The 16,352-nt window shown below is 47.6% G+C and overlaps 2 protein-coding genes across 2 annotated transcripts; one reads left to right on the top strand and one right to left on the bottom strand.

Annotated features, from left to right (window-relative positions):
- Positions 1–1,505: 1,505 nt before the first annotated feature.
- Positions 1,506–7,691, top strand: LOC119324302 (embryogenesis-associated protein EMB8-like). The gene is made up of 9 exons (XM_037598081.1): positions 1,506–1,977; positions 3,392–3,520; positions 4,793–4,924; positions 5,221–5,363; positions 5,454–5,551; positions 5,636–5,730; positions 6,819–6,872; positions 7,008–7,338; positions 7,464–7,691. Exons 1-8 carry the CDS (start codon positions 1,561–1,563, stop codon positions 7,233–7,235), a joined length of 1,296 nt encoding a protein of 431 aa, XP_037453978.1. The 5' UTR covers positions 1,506–1,560; the 3' UTR covers positions 7,236–7,338; positions 7,464–7,691.
- Positions 7,692–14,646: 6,955 nt separating this feature from the next.
- LOC119326788 (homeobox-leucine zipper protein HOX24-like) lies at positions 14,647–15,930 on the bottom strand. Its single transcript, XM_037600394.1, has 2 exons — positions 15,465–15,930; positions 14,647–15,364 (listed from the first exon to the last, which is right to left on the bottom strand). The coding sequence occupies exons 1-2, from the start codon at positions 15,852–15,854 to the stop codon at positions 15,074–15,076; spliced, it is 681 nt and encodes a 226-aa protein (XP_037456291.1). The 5' UTR covers positions 15,855–15,930; the 3' UTR covers positions 14,647–15,073.
- Positions 15,931–16,352: the final 422 nt, after the last annotated feature.

Below are 16,352 nucleotides of genomic sequence, written 5' to 3'. Positions count from 1 at the left end.
TCCTCAATTCATACTTGCTCATATTGATATATCTTGTGCTAATTGAATTGCTTAGTTGTTCCTACATTTCCATATCTTGTGATATAGTTTGTGCTTGCTAGTTTGCTCAAGTGCCTATCTTGTTTAGCGTAGGTTGTTGGTGCACTTAGTTGAGCCTAGCATATTTAAGATTTGTGCTTGAGAGGTATCCGTTAGTTTAATTCCGCATTAGGATAAAGCAAAATCCATAAAAGTTTTAAAACGCCTATTCACCCCCCTAGTTGTCATCTAGATCCTTTCAACAAGGAGATGAGGACTCGTGTGGAGGCCTCCGTCAAGCGGTGTTCGATAACGGCGTTCGTGAAGCCGCCGCTGGCTGGACGGATCTAGTGTTGTGAGCTTCTACGACAACCCGACTAGGCTAGGCCACTGGAGAAGACTGCTCAACTCATGCCTATAGTCGGCGACAAGTTTGATCTCAGGTCCAGAATTGGCGTACAATGACGCGGGTAATGTTTTCTAGATTTTTTTAGGGGGTCTTGTGTTTGGTTTGGGATGGTGTGGCGGCAGCGCTTCTGAGTTTAGAAAATTGTCTTCCCCGCCCTATCCTCATTTAGTTGGTGTGCTTATCATCGGCGGAGGGGGTGTGGTTTTGTGTCTCTGACGGGTCTTTCGTCATTTGGTCAGTTACACTTTCAATGGATCCATCTGGATTTGGTCGTCTTTCATGGTCTTCAGAGTTTCTACAAGCCCTTATCGGCGTTATCTTCTTCGGGGCAACGATTTGCTTCGCGGATTGTGGTCGTCGACGTCTCCTGGTCTGCATCAAACAACGTAATTTTCTGATCATGTGCTCCCGTGACTCAGACGATTAGGGTTCTCGCCTCCTAGATGTGCCGACGCAGGTCTGCCTTGTCTCCAGTGCCCTTAGGTCGATGAGGCGTTGTGGATCTCGATCCTTGCTAGCCTGAGAGCTCTGCTTCGTTTTTAAAATCTTCTTTGTGTTCGTTTAGGATTTGTGCCCCACTCAAGAAGGTCGTGCGCCCGTGCGTGTGGTTTCCTGAAAACGGAATAAGGTTCTCCCTGTTTAGTCTCCGTCATGGCGGTGCGTCTAGTGTTGTTAGAGGACGTGTGGAGGTGTATATTCGATGGACTCCATATAATTCGATTGGCGTTTGTCTTCGGTGGATCTAATGGGACCGATTTTCGTTCGTCTGCATTTGTGTATCTACATGTTTGATTCTTTCGATCTACGGTTCTCTTCATCGCTTGCGGTTATTGTTTTGGTGTGCTGTTCTTGGGGTCTTAGCATGATGACTTGATGGCAGCGGCGTAGCGCGTCTTCGGCTCGCTCTAGTATTTGTAGTCATTGCTTGGTGATCTTTGATGTTGTTTTTGATGTTCTTTATGCTGCCATGACTATATATTGATCCAGAAAAAAAGTCTCCTGATTCCTTGATCATCCTTTTCCCCACGTGTCAACGACCCAACCACAATTCCTACTGGCTCATGGGTTCCTAGCTGTCCAAAGAAGCGAGAAGTGTATTCCAAACCCGAGTGCACACTGCAGGCGCGAATCTGATGGCCGCACTACAAACGCCTTCCCCATTCGCCGGCACCGCCCGCCGCTTCGTCCCTCGCCTCCGCTATCTACTCCTACCAACCACCATGTCTCTCTCCTCCTCCATCGTTTCCTCTCGAAGCCGCGACGGCGACGGGGAGCAGCCTCTCCTCCCGCACTCGAGCCTCGAGATCGCCGGCGCGCGGCGCGGCCTCCTCGCTGGCTTCGACAGCCTCCGCCGCCCGTACCGCGCCTTCCCCGTCTTCGCGTCCAACCGCCACGTCGAGACCATCTTCGCGGCCTTCACGCGCTCGCTCCCCACCGTGGCATTCCGGCGCGAATGCCTACGCACCCCTGACGACGGAGCCGTCGCCCTCGACTGGGTCTCCAGCGACGACCGCGCGTTGCCGGGAGACGCACCTGTGCTAATCCTTCTGGTATGGCGTCGCTTTCCTTCTCCTGATGTTGTAAAGAGGACACAACGAAAGTGTGACATTTTGTTAGTGTCATCGATGCCAGTGAGGTTTCTCAAAAAAAATAAAAAATGCCAGTGAGGTTGGATTTGGTTCGTTTTCGGATCAGTTGTAGAAACCTTTCTAGAGTTACGTATGGCGCTGTAGACGTATTTGAGTGAATAAGAGTAGCGAAGATTATGCCGCAATATTGGTTAAATTTTACTTTCGCCTTGTGGCCGAGAACCGTGTGTAACTTGGCTGTGTTGAAATGAGAGGATGTGATGCCATTTTTGATTAGTTCTGAGATGATTTCTCATCTCCGCGTAGGAGGATTTAATTGTGCTGTTGAGCAGTGCATTCCTGAGATATTAAATCCGGAAGTTCAGTTTGTAAATAGATTCATGTCGTCGGGTGAAGAGATCTTAGGTGAAATATAAGGGTATCTACCGGAGCACATGGAGAATGAAATATAATTTGATTCCAACTGTATATGATATTCCAAGTAACATCATGGCTAAACATTAGCAGTGGGCATTTATACTTACAAAGATGACAGGTCAGGCAACAAATACCTGATGAACCATGCAACATATGAATATCATGATTGGAAACGTTTGACCTTTGTTCCTCACAATGGTCGGGGACTTGTCACCTTGGAAATCTCTGCTGGAATTTTTTGTATTTCTTGTGTGCGGAGTTTGCCTGTATCTGATACGCCAGTTCTATTTCTTAATCTGCCAGTGACGTTATTCATCATGGCCACATTAATCTGCCAATGGTCTAATTAGGGGGGGACTTGTCACCTGGAAATCTCTGCTGGATTTTTTGTATTTCTTGTGTACGGAGTTTGCCTGTATCTGATACGCTAGTTCTATTTCCTGCCAGTGACATTATTCATCATGACCATATTAGACCGATGTAATTTTTAGCATAACATCACTAACTATTTGAGTGTTGTGCAAATTAAATAAGGAAAAATATTGCATAACTTTCAACTGAAGAAAAGCAAAAGGATGCCATGGACATTATAAGTTTGCATTTTTATTAAGCACTCGACTGACTGCTCAGCAAAAGATGTGAAGAGCCAAGCATTTTGCTACTAATCGGTTAAAAAGAAAACTAAACGATGCCAACAAAGTATAGGAAGTTTAATACAGTTTTGAAAATAACACATAACGGACACTTTTTCATGCTAAATTCATGTTTTGCATCTATCATGTCAAAGTCAATTTTGCTTCCAGCATAGATGACTATTGACATTAACATATTGTCTTCCTGTACATCTTATCTAGCTATCTGCAGTACTATGTGTACTGTTCTACTTGTATTTTCATGTACGTACAGTTATTAACTAGCTTATGGCTAATGCTTGATGCTGGAGGTTTGTTATTGGCAGCCTGGTCTGACAGGGGGCAGTCAGGATACATATGTACGACATATGCTTTTGAGAGCTAGAAGCAAAGGATGGCGTGTTGTGGTATTCAATAGCCGTGGATGTGCAAGTAGTCCTGTGACCACAGCGAAGGTACTTGAATCGCATTCCTGATATGCAGCAAAGTTAGTTATAGCTTGTTATCTACGTATAGTACTATTAAGCTTCATGCAGTAGCCAACGCAACCAAAAGTCCGAACTGATGGAAAGGGCTAGGCAATCCACATATACACTTCAACAAGTAGATGGCACACCCAGCACCAAGTTGGGGATAGGACCTCCGTGATCTCTTCGTTAGGAAGTTTATCATTTGAATTAGGATTATACTCCCTCCGTTAAAACCACGACAAGTATTTTGGAACGGAGGGAGTATCTTTTAGCTTGAACCTTAAATAGGACCCCCGTATGTGGAATAAGGCAAACAAGAATTAGAAGAATAGTTCTTCTATCTTGCCCACAGGGGCCGAGAGCCTTTCCCTAGCCCTAGTACACAACATAGCTCCTAATCAATTAAGTAGCATTTGCAAGCAAAAGATAAATTGTACCAGAAAAGTTGCTTTGCATCAATATAGCAAGCCTCTTGACTATCATCCAGACAATTAACATAAGCCAAGGAAGCAGAAAAAACATGTAAATGTGCCGCTCAAAAGAAAACAACACACCGGTCCTACTATTCCTTTTGCTGGTAGCTGCCATTCTCTCACTGCCTGCAGTGCGCCTTTGTTTTCTCCATTTTCTTTCCTGCAACAAAGACCAGAAATAGAGCTAGTGGCAAGTCGTATGGAAAGCAATCTCATGTTAATTTGCATCCATTGTGATAATGCAGCTTGCACTTCAGTACTTGCTAGGTTGTTTGAGCTTTTCTTAGCAGTGTGATATGGGCCATTGCGGTACTATATGGCCCACAAACCTGCTGACTGGCATGAATCTCATGACAAATAATGTCCAGTTCTCGAGGCTATACTTGGTACTCAGACAATGGCTTAAGGAAAATAGGCTATTAGGTTTGCATGCATATGTTTTTCCTCTTATCTTTTTACCCTTAGGAATAGTATATCTTGTATCCTTAAACTTATTAGCATCTCTTAGGATGGCTGACCTAATCTTTAGTACAGGCATATTGAAATATTGTCTGTTGAGTGTGGACACCATTTTTTCTGATCATCAGCATAGGTCTTGGTACTCAGTGATCAGTGTATGAATCTTGTGGAGGAGACGTAGGAAGCAACAGAGTGTCCATAACATAACCAGGCAGAGAAATATAAAGATTGAAGAAGATAGCTGCTCCAAAAACAAATTAGTAGAAACTACACAAAAACATCTTACTTTCTAAATCTATTGACTCTTATCTTCTGTCATGCACAGTTCTATTCTGCTTCATTTACTGGAGATCTCCGTCAAGTAGTCGATCATGTTTTATCCCGTTATCCTCAATCTAATATCTATGCTGCTGGCTGGTCTCTTGGAGCAAATATTCTTGTGCGCTACCTTGGCGAGGTGAGCTCTGTATTCAGTTATTAAGAAGTTTACAGTTTTACACAATGTCAGACCATTTTTTACCTCCCACATTGTCATATTCAATAAAGTTATATGTTTTACTTAAAAGTCCTTAAGTAGCAATGATGCTTAATTAATCCACCTATGACAATGTGTGCCACTTTTCTTTGTGGCCATCAATGTTAATCAAAGTGCTTAGCATTGTACTGGCTCCTTTTTATTACTATATAAAATTGCTTTCAGAGGTCTGTTTCCTTTGACTGTCCATAACTTAACTCAATAATTCTTTTTTCCAGGAGACTGATAAATGCTCCCTTTCTGGAGCAGTGTCCATGTGCAATCCGTTTAATTTGGTCATAGCAGATGAAGATTTCCACAAAGGGTTCAACAACATCTATGATAGAGCACTTGCTAACTCTCTGAGGGCTATATTTAAGAAGTAAACCTTTTGTTTACCTTTCCTGCAATCTAAGTAATATTCACGCTCCTTTTCTAACAGCTGAATTTTAGGAACTTCATCAAATTTTAGGCATGCACTTCTTTTTGAAGGATTGGATGGTGAATATGACATACCAAAGGCAGCCAATGCAAAAACTGTTAGAGATTTTGATGAAGGCCTAACCCGAGGTTTGCATTGAACTCAAGCTGAATTGATTTTTTTTTACCTATTTCTATTGACCCCACACTTAAAGATACTTCGATTGTGTGCAGTTTCATTTGGTTTCAGGTCAGTAGATGATTACTACAGCAACTCAAGCAGCTCAGATTCTATCAAGAATGTTTCCATACCCTTATTGTGCATACAGGTGAAGCTACCAGTTCTTTATGCTGCGTTAGCGCATTTGGAAACAACAGCTATCTGATTACTTAGTTTAAGATTACGCCATTATGTCATACTTAAAACTATGATTTACTTGAAGTTTTTAAAATGGTGAAATAGGAATATTACAATGCATGATAATTCATGTCGGATCTTAAAATCGAAATAAAAGCTGGAGATATTTGAATGATTCACCAAAGAACTAGCTATGGACAGGGGTGTATGGAAGCTTGCTATCCATGTGCCAGAGCCATGAGTTGGTCGCGAGATCTTATGGGTTTCACCTCTAGCCTACCCCAACTAGTTTGGGACTAAAGGCTTTGTTGTTGTTGTTGTTGTTGTTGTTGCCAATGTCTTGAAATGGAAGCTTAAATTGATCAGAGTTCATACTTCAGTTGTGTGGGGAGCTGCAACAATAATTCTAAATGGCTCAAATATGCATATGTTGCTTCAAGTCGATACTTGTACATGTGTATAGTCATGCAATAAGCAAACAAGGAAAACAGGAAGACTCAATTCACATTCATGGACTGCACAGTAATTTTTAATTGCTACCATCTGTTTTATACTTTTTTTCCCGAGTAACTGGCAGGAGTGCTGCCGATTCATTAAGACGAAAAACACTCAATCAACAGGCAGTAGCGTCTGTGGCATTTCTACTTAGAAGAAACAACTAAGCACCACGAACTGTTTACCGTGCTTCCCTTTTCTTCTGAGTAATCGGCAGGAGCGTTTACAATTCATTAAGATGAAAAAGAATTCATCAGCAGGCACTAGTAACCGTGGCATTTTTATTTAGAAGAAACGACCGAGCACCATAGGGGAAGGCCAGGCCTCAAACGGTTAAACCTCGGTGGGCTGTGCAAGTGCAGAGACCACTAGCCAACTGACTGACGCTTAGTCCTCTATTAAGACGAAACTAGAGGCAGTGATTTATAATGAGGGACACATGTTTACCCGAGTTTCCGCATGAGAAAAAACAAAACGATCTCCCAAAAGGATATCTATTTTGTACTACTTCCATAAACATGCTGATTTCAATTATAATTCTAATGCTAGCTTAATCGTGTGCAGGCGGATAATGATCCAATTGCACCATCCAGGGGAATTCCCAGAGAAGACATCAAGGTATTTTTATTTCAGCACACACCTGTTATTCACCTGCTTGTATCCACTCTAATTCATGAATCCACTCTTCATTTTTTTTTGGTTCTTCTCTAGTATCCTAAGTGAGTCACTAGCCTTGTTCTTTTATCGATTCAGGCAAATCCGAACTGCCTACTGATAGTAACACCAGAGGGTGGTCATCTTGGATGGGTAGCAGGCGACGAAGCTCCATTTGGATGTCCTTGGACTGACCCTATTGTCATGGAGTTTCTAGAACATGTTCACAATGAAACGGGCTCAACCAGCAAGAATAGCGTGGCCAATGAGCCGCAGGGTGTTCCAAAGACATCAGTCCCACACTTGTCCGAACATGTGCAGGGATAGTAACATTGTGTTTCCACTCGATGCGCACGTTTTATGCGCATAGTTAGGCTTCACTTGCTGTTCTGCAGCTGAAATGTGCTACACTTGCTCCACCAACACGAAGGTATACTCTCTGCTTGGTTCCTCATTACGCAGTTTCATTTTTTACCTGGCATACATTTTTTATCCGTTGGCTAATACAGGAGTATTTTCTATTTTTCTTACCCCTGCATACTTTACTTGGCACAGGTTCTGAACATGTTAAAAATTTATTGGCGTCGGTAATCCATCGCTGGCTCCCCATTTTACTGTCATTTCGACATGAAGTATTTATTTGCCATTTGGAAGGCTTGCTGTATCAAACTGCACCATGTTGTATAGAGTATTTCGACCGCATTCATCCATGCATGTACCCATCACCCCCTCTTGTATGTGTTCTCACACTGATCCCATGGAAATGTACAGGCAGTCGCTTCATCCAATCCATCACGCCCACACAAAGGGCCGAACACTTGAACTGCAGAATACTAGAATGTGCCAAAACCAGAGCACCGGGTTTTCGAGTCGTGGTTTTCAGCGACAGCTTCAGTCATCTCAATTTGTAAAGGAACTTTAGCTGACCGAGCAGATTATCAATAAGAGTTGCCCCCTCTCTCTATCCTAATAACATCACAATCAATAGGCATGGCCTTCCACTTCCATGGTCATAACATCACAGTCAGTAGGTGTGACGTGTCGTTATGTTTTGGTTGAACAGGAGTTGCATGACACTGACAACTGATAACTAAAAAATTTCAATGCCATGATAATTTAGAATCAAGCGCTCGGCTCGTTGTCTTAACGACATTGAGGGCTTCTTTGATTTGCATGAATTTTAAAATGCAGGAATACGAAAAATACATGATTAGAGTGGTGTGTTTACTTGAATCCTATAGGATTAGCAAACCAAATGAATCTGAACTAGAGTGTTTGATACCATAGAAAAAACAAATGAACTGTGAAAAGAGATTAAAGTGGATGATAAATTTCCTGTCAAATATAATACGGATGACCTCTTGGTAACTTTTCTATAAGATCCAATCCTACGAATCAAAATCCTATAAAATTTCTTTGAATTAAAGGAGCACCAAGTTTCTTCTCCTTGCAGTGGTTGCTTCGTCTTACAAGAACGCACGGCAAGACAAAGGGCGTGTTTGGTTGCCCGCATGCAGCCCAACCAGGCCCACGCAGGATGTGCGCGGCCTGTTTGGTTGCCTGGGCTACATGCGGGTTGTGGCCCGCACGAAACTTAAAGCAGTCTGGAGCCTGGCCCGGCGGAAACTGCTGAATCAGCAGTTTCTCGCGAGCCTGGCTCGGCGCGGCCATGCGTGCGGGGGATTGCACGCCTCGGGCAGCGCGGGAGACAGACGCGGCGGCTCATAACTCCCCCCCACTCTCCTGTCACCACCCAGCCCGCACTGTTCCCACCGCTCACTCTCTGCCTCACCACCTCTCCCTCTCCTCTGGCTCCGCCTCGCCCACCGCCGCGCCGCCCTCTGACCCCCGTCGACCAGCGCATTGCCATCATCCAGGAGCGTTGGCTATCCGGGCTCCAGAACTCGGGCAGGGACCTGACGTCGGTGCTGCGAGCACCGTTGAAAGAACATGCGGTGCCCCCATGTTTGGTTTTGGTAATTGATGACAATCTCTATGAACTAATGGTTGCCTTGAGTTATATCTGAAGGTTTTGTCCATAGGCTTTTCTTGAAGTCCATGTGTTGGTTTCAAGGAGTTTATGAGTTGACCAAGGTGTTATTAAGGAATTATCCAAAGATTGGTCATGTGAGTGTTGAGCTTATTGCAAGCATGTCTTGAAGAATAAGATTGTATGATCATTCATGTCCACCTTCAAGACATCATCCAAATGAAGAGAGTTGGAAAGATTCAACACACAAAGCACACAAGATGTACCGAGGGATCAAGTGATCCCATGGTATGGTAAGCATTGTCCATTACGCTTTGTGTGCTAACCCATGGTCTTTGTGAGAGTTCTTTGTGGGGTTAGGTTACGGTGTGCAAGTTCAAGTGACGTATCACGAAGAGATCAAGTGCTTGAAGCTTGCCGTCCATTGTGGTGACAATGGACTTGTGAAGATGAGCGGAAGAGTGGCTCACCCATAGTGGAGTATGGGGGAGCAATCAACTAGTCTTCATCGAGCCAACGCAATCAAGAAAGGTGGTCCATCTTGAGAAGGAGTAGATCGTCATCATCTAGCTCAAGTGGATTTTGTGCAAGGCAAATGTTTGCCCTTGATAGGTTTTCTATTTTACCGGTTTCATGGTAGTTGTGGGAGACCGATTTATAGGATCGATTGTCGTACTATCAAGGGGGGCTCTCGATGAGTTGCTCGATCGTATCGTTCGTAGAGAGCTCAAACCATTGCATCCTTGCATCATCTTTATTGGTTCTTGTTTGGTTCTTCTCCTTGTGAGATTTGGAGCTTTTGGTCATTTTCATGACAAGCTCGAGTTCATCGAAAACGGAGTTCACATGCATCTTCTATGATGTTTTCGATGTTGGAGGTTCTGCCGGTTCTTCTCTGTTGGAGGTTTCTCTCCTCTCTTGTTAGGCATACCTCCCCTGCCTCTTCTTACTATAACCAGTCTCTGTTTTGATGCTACTCGTTGTCTTGTATCCAACAAGCTTGAGTTTGCTCAATTCGAAGCTCATTTGCAGAAGTTATGGCAGTTCTGGTTTTATTGTTACCCTCTGTTGTCTTCTTTGCAAAATGAAGGACTCCTAGTGTTGCTGATCTGGGGCATGCCATAGTACTGCTCTCCGGAGCGGTAGTACCACAGGCCCTTGCGGTAGTACCGCTCTGTTGGAGCTATAGTACCGTGGCCTCCGGCCAGACGCAGTTGCTCGAGCGGTAGTAGGGGCGGATGTAATTTTTTTACATCCGTGCCCTACGCGGTAGTACCGCGCCGCGAGCGCGGTAGTACCATGGGCTCTGGCCAGGCTTAGCAGCATGAGCGGAAGTAGGGGCGGATGTAATTTTTTACATCCGCGCCCTACGCGATAGTACCGCTCTTCGTGTGCGGTAGTACCGTGCCGGAGTTTTGCGCAGGTCCTCCCTCAGCGGAAGTAGGTACGGAAGTAATTTTTTATGTCCGTGCTTTCTCTGTGCCTAGTGTTGCCTGCCTTACGGTAGTACCGTAGGGGCGCGCGGTAGTACCGCTCCGGCGGTTCTACCGCTCATTGCCCTGTGCAACATGCCTTCATCTGGCCAGAGCTGCATGTGCGGTAGTACCGCAACCTGCAGCGGTAGTACCACAGCCAACCGCGGTAGTACCGCAGCTCCCTGCGGTAGTACCGCGTCGTGTGGGCTGAGTGAGAGGATAACGGTTGGTTTTTCTCCCCTCCTATAAAAGGGGGTCTTCTTCCCCTTTGAGTCTAATCTTTGGAGCTCGTGTTCTTTCCCCATTGTTGACCTTCTTCGAGCTTGCTAACTCTCAATTCCTCCATGGATTCTTGCTAGTTTTTGAGGGAAAAGAGAGAGGAGATCTAGATCCACATTTCCACCAATCACTTTCTCCTCTATGTGAGGGGAACCCCTTGGATCTAGTTCTTGAAGTTCTTGGTGTTCTCCTTCTTGTTCTTCCTCTCATTTTCCTCCCTAGCATTAGTTGCTTCGGTGGGATTTGAGAGAGAAGGACTTAGGCACTCCGTGTGCCCTTGCCATTGCATTTGGTGCATCGGTTTGAGTTCTCCATGATGATATGTGGAAGTTACAAGTTGAGAAGCTTATTACACTTGGGTGCTTGGTGCCCTTGAGCTTGTTCCTCTTGGGTGCTTGGGCGCCCTAGACGGTTGGTGGTGTTCGGAGCTTAATCATTGTGGTGTAAAGCTCCAGGCAAGCGTCGGGGTCTCCAATTAGGTTGTGGAGATCCCCCCGAGCAATTTGACGGGTACCGGTGACCGCCCCCAAGGGTTGCCAAAGTGTACGGGTTCGGTGACTGCCCCCAAGGGTCGCCATTTGTACGGGTTCGGTGACCGCCCTCAAGGGTCTCTTAGTGGAATCACGGCATCTTGCATTGTGCGAGGGCGTGAGGAGATTACGGTGGCCCTAGTGGCTTCTTGGGGAGCATTGTGCCTCCACACTGCTCCAAACGGAGATTAGCATCCGCAAGGGTGTGAACTTCGGGATACATCATCGTCTCCGCGTGCCTCGGTTATCTCTTATCCGAGCCCCTTTACTTATGCACTTTACTTTGTGATAGCCATATTATTCTTTGTCATATATCTTGATATCACATAGTTGCTTATCTTGCTTAGCATAAGTTGTTGGTGCACATAGGTGAGCCTAGTTGTTGTAGGTTTTGTGCTTGACAAATTAACCGCTAGGTTTATTTCGCATTTGTTCAAGCCTAAACCGTAATTATTTTAAAGCGCCTATTCCCCCCCTCTAGGCGACATCCTCGATCTTTCAACCGTCCCCCATCTGATGCCGTCCACCACAAGGGCCGGCCAATGCGGTGCCGGCCGTTCCTGATCCGCCGACGATTCCGGACCTCGTGCTCTTGCGCTCGGCGTCGGCGCTATCCACGGAGCCACCGCTTCCTGGGACCCCATTGGGCAGGGGGGTTTTCTTGACCCCCATCCAAGGGGTTTCTCCTGTCGGCGCGCCGTCCTCCTCGACCTCCGGCATGGCCATGAGCACGGGGACGATGCCGCAGCCCGTCGCCAGGGCCGGCTCCTGCTCTGCTCCACCATTGCTCTCCTTCTCGTCAAGGTTTTCACCCCAGTCTCGGTTCGCTGCGGCTGCGCAAGCTCCGGTGAGTCAAACCCCCCAATGCTTGCTCGTAGATGTAGATTAGGGGTTTATTTTCTTAGGCATGTGATAGTAGTTAGTGGATTCGATCGGATTAGATAAGATTCGAGTAGATCCGATTGGATGTGATCCCAATCGAATCCAATCGGACCGATCTGTTCTTGTTTCCTACAATGTGTGTCCTAGGATAAATTTTTTCTGCTACTGCTAGTGTGTCCTAGGATCTGTGTTCATGCTAGTAGTTGCGTTCATGCTAGACTTTGTGTTGATTGTTATACGTGCATGTAGTAGGTCCATTTTAGGATGATGCCAAATGTGCATGGGTGCACATGGGTGCTATTGTCACTTGTTCTTGCTATATTTAAATGTTTCCATGCTTAGGATAGTGCACTTGCCCAATAGCAAGTGCCACTGATCAGTGGTACTTGCCCATGAGCAAGTACCACTGATCAGTGGCACTTGCTGTTGGGAAAGTCCACTGATCATGGCATTTGCTCATATCAGTGGCACTGATCAGTGACTTGTCCAACAACAAGTGCCACTGATCAGTGGCATTTGCTCGTATCAGTGACACTGATCAGTGACTTGCCCAACAACAAGTGCCACTAATCAGTGGCATTTGCTCGTATCAGTGGTACTTGCTGTTGGGCAAGTCCACTGATCAGTGGACTTGCCCAACAACAAGTGCCACTGATCAGTGGCATTTGCCCGACAGCAAGTGCCCATTTTGCAAAGAGTTTGTGCACTAATACTTGTCATATTACCTGACAAGATATTGAAGAGTGACTGGAATGTGGCTGGTGGAGGAGCTCGGGTGGTGGCCGGAGCTGAGCGCGTCGAGGATTTCATCCCCACGAACAGGTGGCTCAGGACGGTGGACCTGCCTAGCAGGATCGCCTTCATGAGCCTGCCTTATTCAAGGGGATGATCTCCGAGGCAGGGCCACGAGGAGGGGCTCGGGAGCCGCTGCGCTTCTACCAGCAGATCAAGGACAACAAGGACCTCGCCATGCTCGTCGTCCCTCGCAAGTTCGTGGAGGTGATGAACACCTGGCTGGTCATCAACGGTTCCCGCGCGTGGTTAGGCTATCGGAGAACAAGCGGTGCATGTTTTGGGTGCAGGTCCAGAACTTCGAGGGGCATATGGTGCTTGGCCGACGCTGGAACTACTTCTGCCGCCGCCATCGAATCGTCCCCGACGACCTCGTCGTTGTGCACATCTCAGGACTCGGACTAAAGGTTCAGATCTACAACCACGACTCCTCGGTCATGTGCAGATTTCGTTGCAGTAGGCACAATTGCGTTGGTGACATTGAGCATGCTATGTAGTTAAGTAAGGTATTAGTGTTAAACTTTTATGGTGTGTGGCTAGACTTATGGTACTTGTGTTGGGAACTTGTTCATATTTTCGCCAGGAGCGGCACCCTGGCATGGAGCAGGGAAGGAGGATGCCCCTGCTGTTAATCTTAAGTAGTTTGTTGTCATTTCCTTACTTGCTTTGTTTGATTTCATTGGGTTGCTTTCTTTGTTTGATCTTATATGTGCTTGCTGTTGTGCTGGTCATGTGGTGGTAAGGCCATCACATTTGAATGGGGTGAGCAGAACACAAATGTTGTTTGCAACCAAACAGCTGAAGTTTGCATCTGCTCACACCCTAAGCACAAAAACGACAACTAAACAGCAGGAGGGTAAGTGCCCCCTCCATGCAATGCAGGCAACCAAACAGGTCGCATCTGCTGCATATGAGGCTGCATTTTAAGAACCAGACTGGCGGAGATGGACATGCAATGCAGCTACTGTTGCAAACTTGAACCAAACACGCCCAAAGCAAATGGGTGCTCCCGTATTTGTAGAGGGCAAAAGAGTCACTACACCCGGGTGAACTAACATCTAGGGTGAAGAGTAAATTCCAAAAAAAAAAACACAAACAAGTAAATTCGAAAAGATCTAAAAATTCCAAAACAATTGTCAACAAATAGGCACAAATGTTTCTAGGTGATCATACACAAGAGAAACAAAATAATGATGAAAACTTTGAGCAGTGATTTTTTTTGGGTGTAAACCTCCTCAAATCACATAAAACGTTTTGAGTATATTTGATTGATGTCACAACATTCCATATTTTTTGTTTTTCGTCAAATTTACTGTCCACGAGGGGTGTAGCCACACCTAGGAGTAAAAAACCCCAATCTTTTTTTAGCAAGAAAATTAATCTTTAATCAATTAGAACATCTGCGCGCTTCTCATTTGATGCGGCGGGCGGTCGTTTTCCAGGTGAGTGAGTCGTTTCCGCCACCCATTCGGCCGCCGGGCCACGCATGAGTCGCATCCACAACTTCCTTTTCTCGCCGAACCGTCCTCTCCCCCGGCGACAGCCGCGCCTCCCGCGTCATTTTCCCGCTGCCTCTTTCTCGTCTTTGGCCCCCGCGCGCGACAGTGCTGGACGAACGAACGCTCGACACGCCGGGTGGCGTCCAAAGCAGCAACAGACGATACGAATCACCCCCCCTGTGGTGCCGCGACAGCGACAGCGACACTCCTCTCGTCGTCTCCGGCGCACGCGCGTTCTGGATCAATCCATCGCCCGCAGGCCACAGTAAAATAGCACCCGCGTCAGAGGAGAACACAGGAACGAATGTATGGATTTCTAGAGCGACATGGGCAACTGGTGAAACACGTTCTCTACAGGTAACTGTGGTTTTTTCTTTCGTCGGCGACGGCGCGACAGGAACCACATGAGTGACAGCCGCCGGATCGAGACGCTGCGCGTGATTCTAAAGCCATTTTCACGGACATGATCTCATGAATCCCGGAGTCGACGAAGCAGATCGCCGGCCGGCCGGCGGGAAGATTTCTCGCATGTAGATTTCGTGGCTGCTTGCATGTGGGATCCTACCTATCTGTTCTACGATTCTACATGACGGTCCGATCGACCTGATGATCTACATGGTCCGGATCAACCAGCTAGACAAGACAGCAACAGCAACAGCATCGACGTATAGGAACGCGTACACAGATGTACCGTAGTACGTGTATATGCAACGTTGGTTCATGCCACTGCGTTCCACTCCACCAGCGGCCATGACGTCTCCCACAGCTCCTGAGTGGCGCAGAACGGCTCGTGCAGGTCAACCCCATACACCAGGTGGTCGTCATACTCGTACCAGCCCGGAGTTGAGCCGTCCGACACGTCTGCCGCCGGCGCCGCGCTCTCATCCTTCGCCGCGACGCAGCTGCTAACGTTATCCCTCTTGTCGTCTACGTCGGCGACGGCGCAAGAGCCGCCGCAGCTAGCGCTCTGGTCTTGCCGCTCGTCCAGCTTCTTCTTCAGCTCTTCCAGCTGCACATCGAGCAGACACCATTAGCATGCACGTATCTGTAATGATCGACGACCGACCATGGAGGATGGAGTATATATATGGCGTGCGTGTGTTGGTTACCTGCGCGGCGAGAGTGAGCTTTTCCTGCTTGAGCGACTCGACGCGGGCGCGGAGGGCGTCGTAATGGCCGCGCAGCTCCGCGAAGTCCTGCTCCAGCTGCTTGGAGCGCCACCGGGCGCGCTTGTTCTGGAACCAGATGGCCACCTGGCGCGGCTGCAGCCCCAGCTCGCGCGCCAGCTCCGCCTTCTCCCGGGGGTCCAGCTTGGCGCGCCGCGTGTGGAACGTGCTCTCCAGCGACCGCACCTGCTCCTCCGTGAACCGCCGCTTCCTCTCCCCGGCGCCGCCGCCGCTCAGCTGCTGCTGCTGCTGCTGAAGGAACTGGCCGTCGTCCCCCGGCGCGGCGTACATGCGCGGCGGCGGCGCCAGCAGGAACTGGCAGTCGCTCTCCATTTCGGAGCCGTCGCGGTACCGAAATCGAATCGTCAGAGACAGAACTCCACTGAACCAAGCTGGCTAGTAGCGCGTGCATCGGTGGCGTTTGGAACGTGGTGCGCCGGCCGGTTTTATACGGGTCCAGAACGGCGCGACGCACGCGCACGCGTGGCGCCGATCGAAACCCGCGCGCAGGCCCGCCGTCGCTGTATCGCGCCGTACAGGTGTCGCGCATCGGGCCGGTGGCCCGCGGGCATATGCACGGAATGGTTATCCGTCTCGAGATCGACTTGGCCACTTGGGCCTCGCGCGGGCCGGACACGTGGTGTGCACGGAATGGTTATCCTCTCTCTTATTTTTTGCAACTTTGTTCTGCACGCTTTGTTCAAGAAGGAAATGTTCGACGATGCCACGGTTCTCGGGAGGCCGATCGCTGTAGCTGCTAGGTCGACAGCGTCCATGTCAATCGGCCCAGGGGTGGCACGGCTTCTCCGGAAAGAGATGCCGAGGTGGCAG

This window comes from Triticum dicoccoides, chromosome 6B (genome assembly GCF_002162155.2).
Source record: "Triticum dicoccoides isolate Atlit2015 ecotype Zavitan chromosome 6B, WEW_v2.0, whole genome shotgun sequence".
NCBI classification, from domain to species: domain Eukaryota; kingdom Viridiplantae; phylum Streptophyta; class Magnoliopsida; order Poales; family Poaceae; genus Triticum; species Triticum dicoccoides.
This window is presented reverse-complemented; position numbering and strand designations above follow the sequence as displayed.

Bases quoted from the DNA above. Each gene is read 5' to 3' on its own strand.
- LOC119324302 (XM_037598081.1), top strand. From the start codon at position 1,561: ATGGCCGCACTACAAACGCCTTCCCCATTCGCCGGCACCGCCCGCCGC. The intron at 4,925-5,220 runs GTGAGCTCTGTA...TCTTTTTTCCAG, and splicing joins TTGTGCGCTACCTTGGCGAG to GAGACTGATAAATGCTCCCT. The intron at 6,873-7,007 runs GTATTTTTATTT...TTATCGATTCAG, and splicing joins TTCCCAGAGAAGACATCAAG to GCAAATCCGAACTGCCTACT.
- LOC119326788 (XM_037600394.1), bottom strand. From the start codon at position 15,854: ATGGAGAGCGACTGCCAGTTCCTGCTGGCGCCGCCGCCGCGCATGTAC. The intron at 15,365-15,464 runs GTAACCAACACA...CTCGATGTGCAG, and splicing joins AGCTCACTCTCGCCGCGCAG to CTGGAAGAGCTGAAGAAGAA.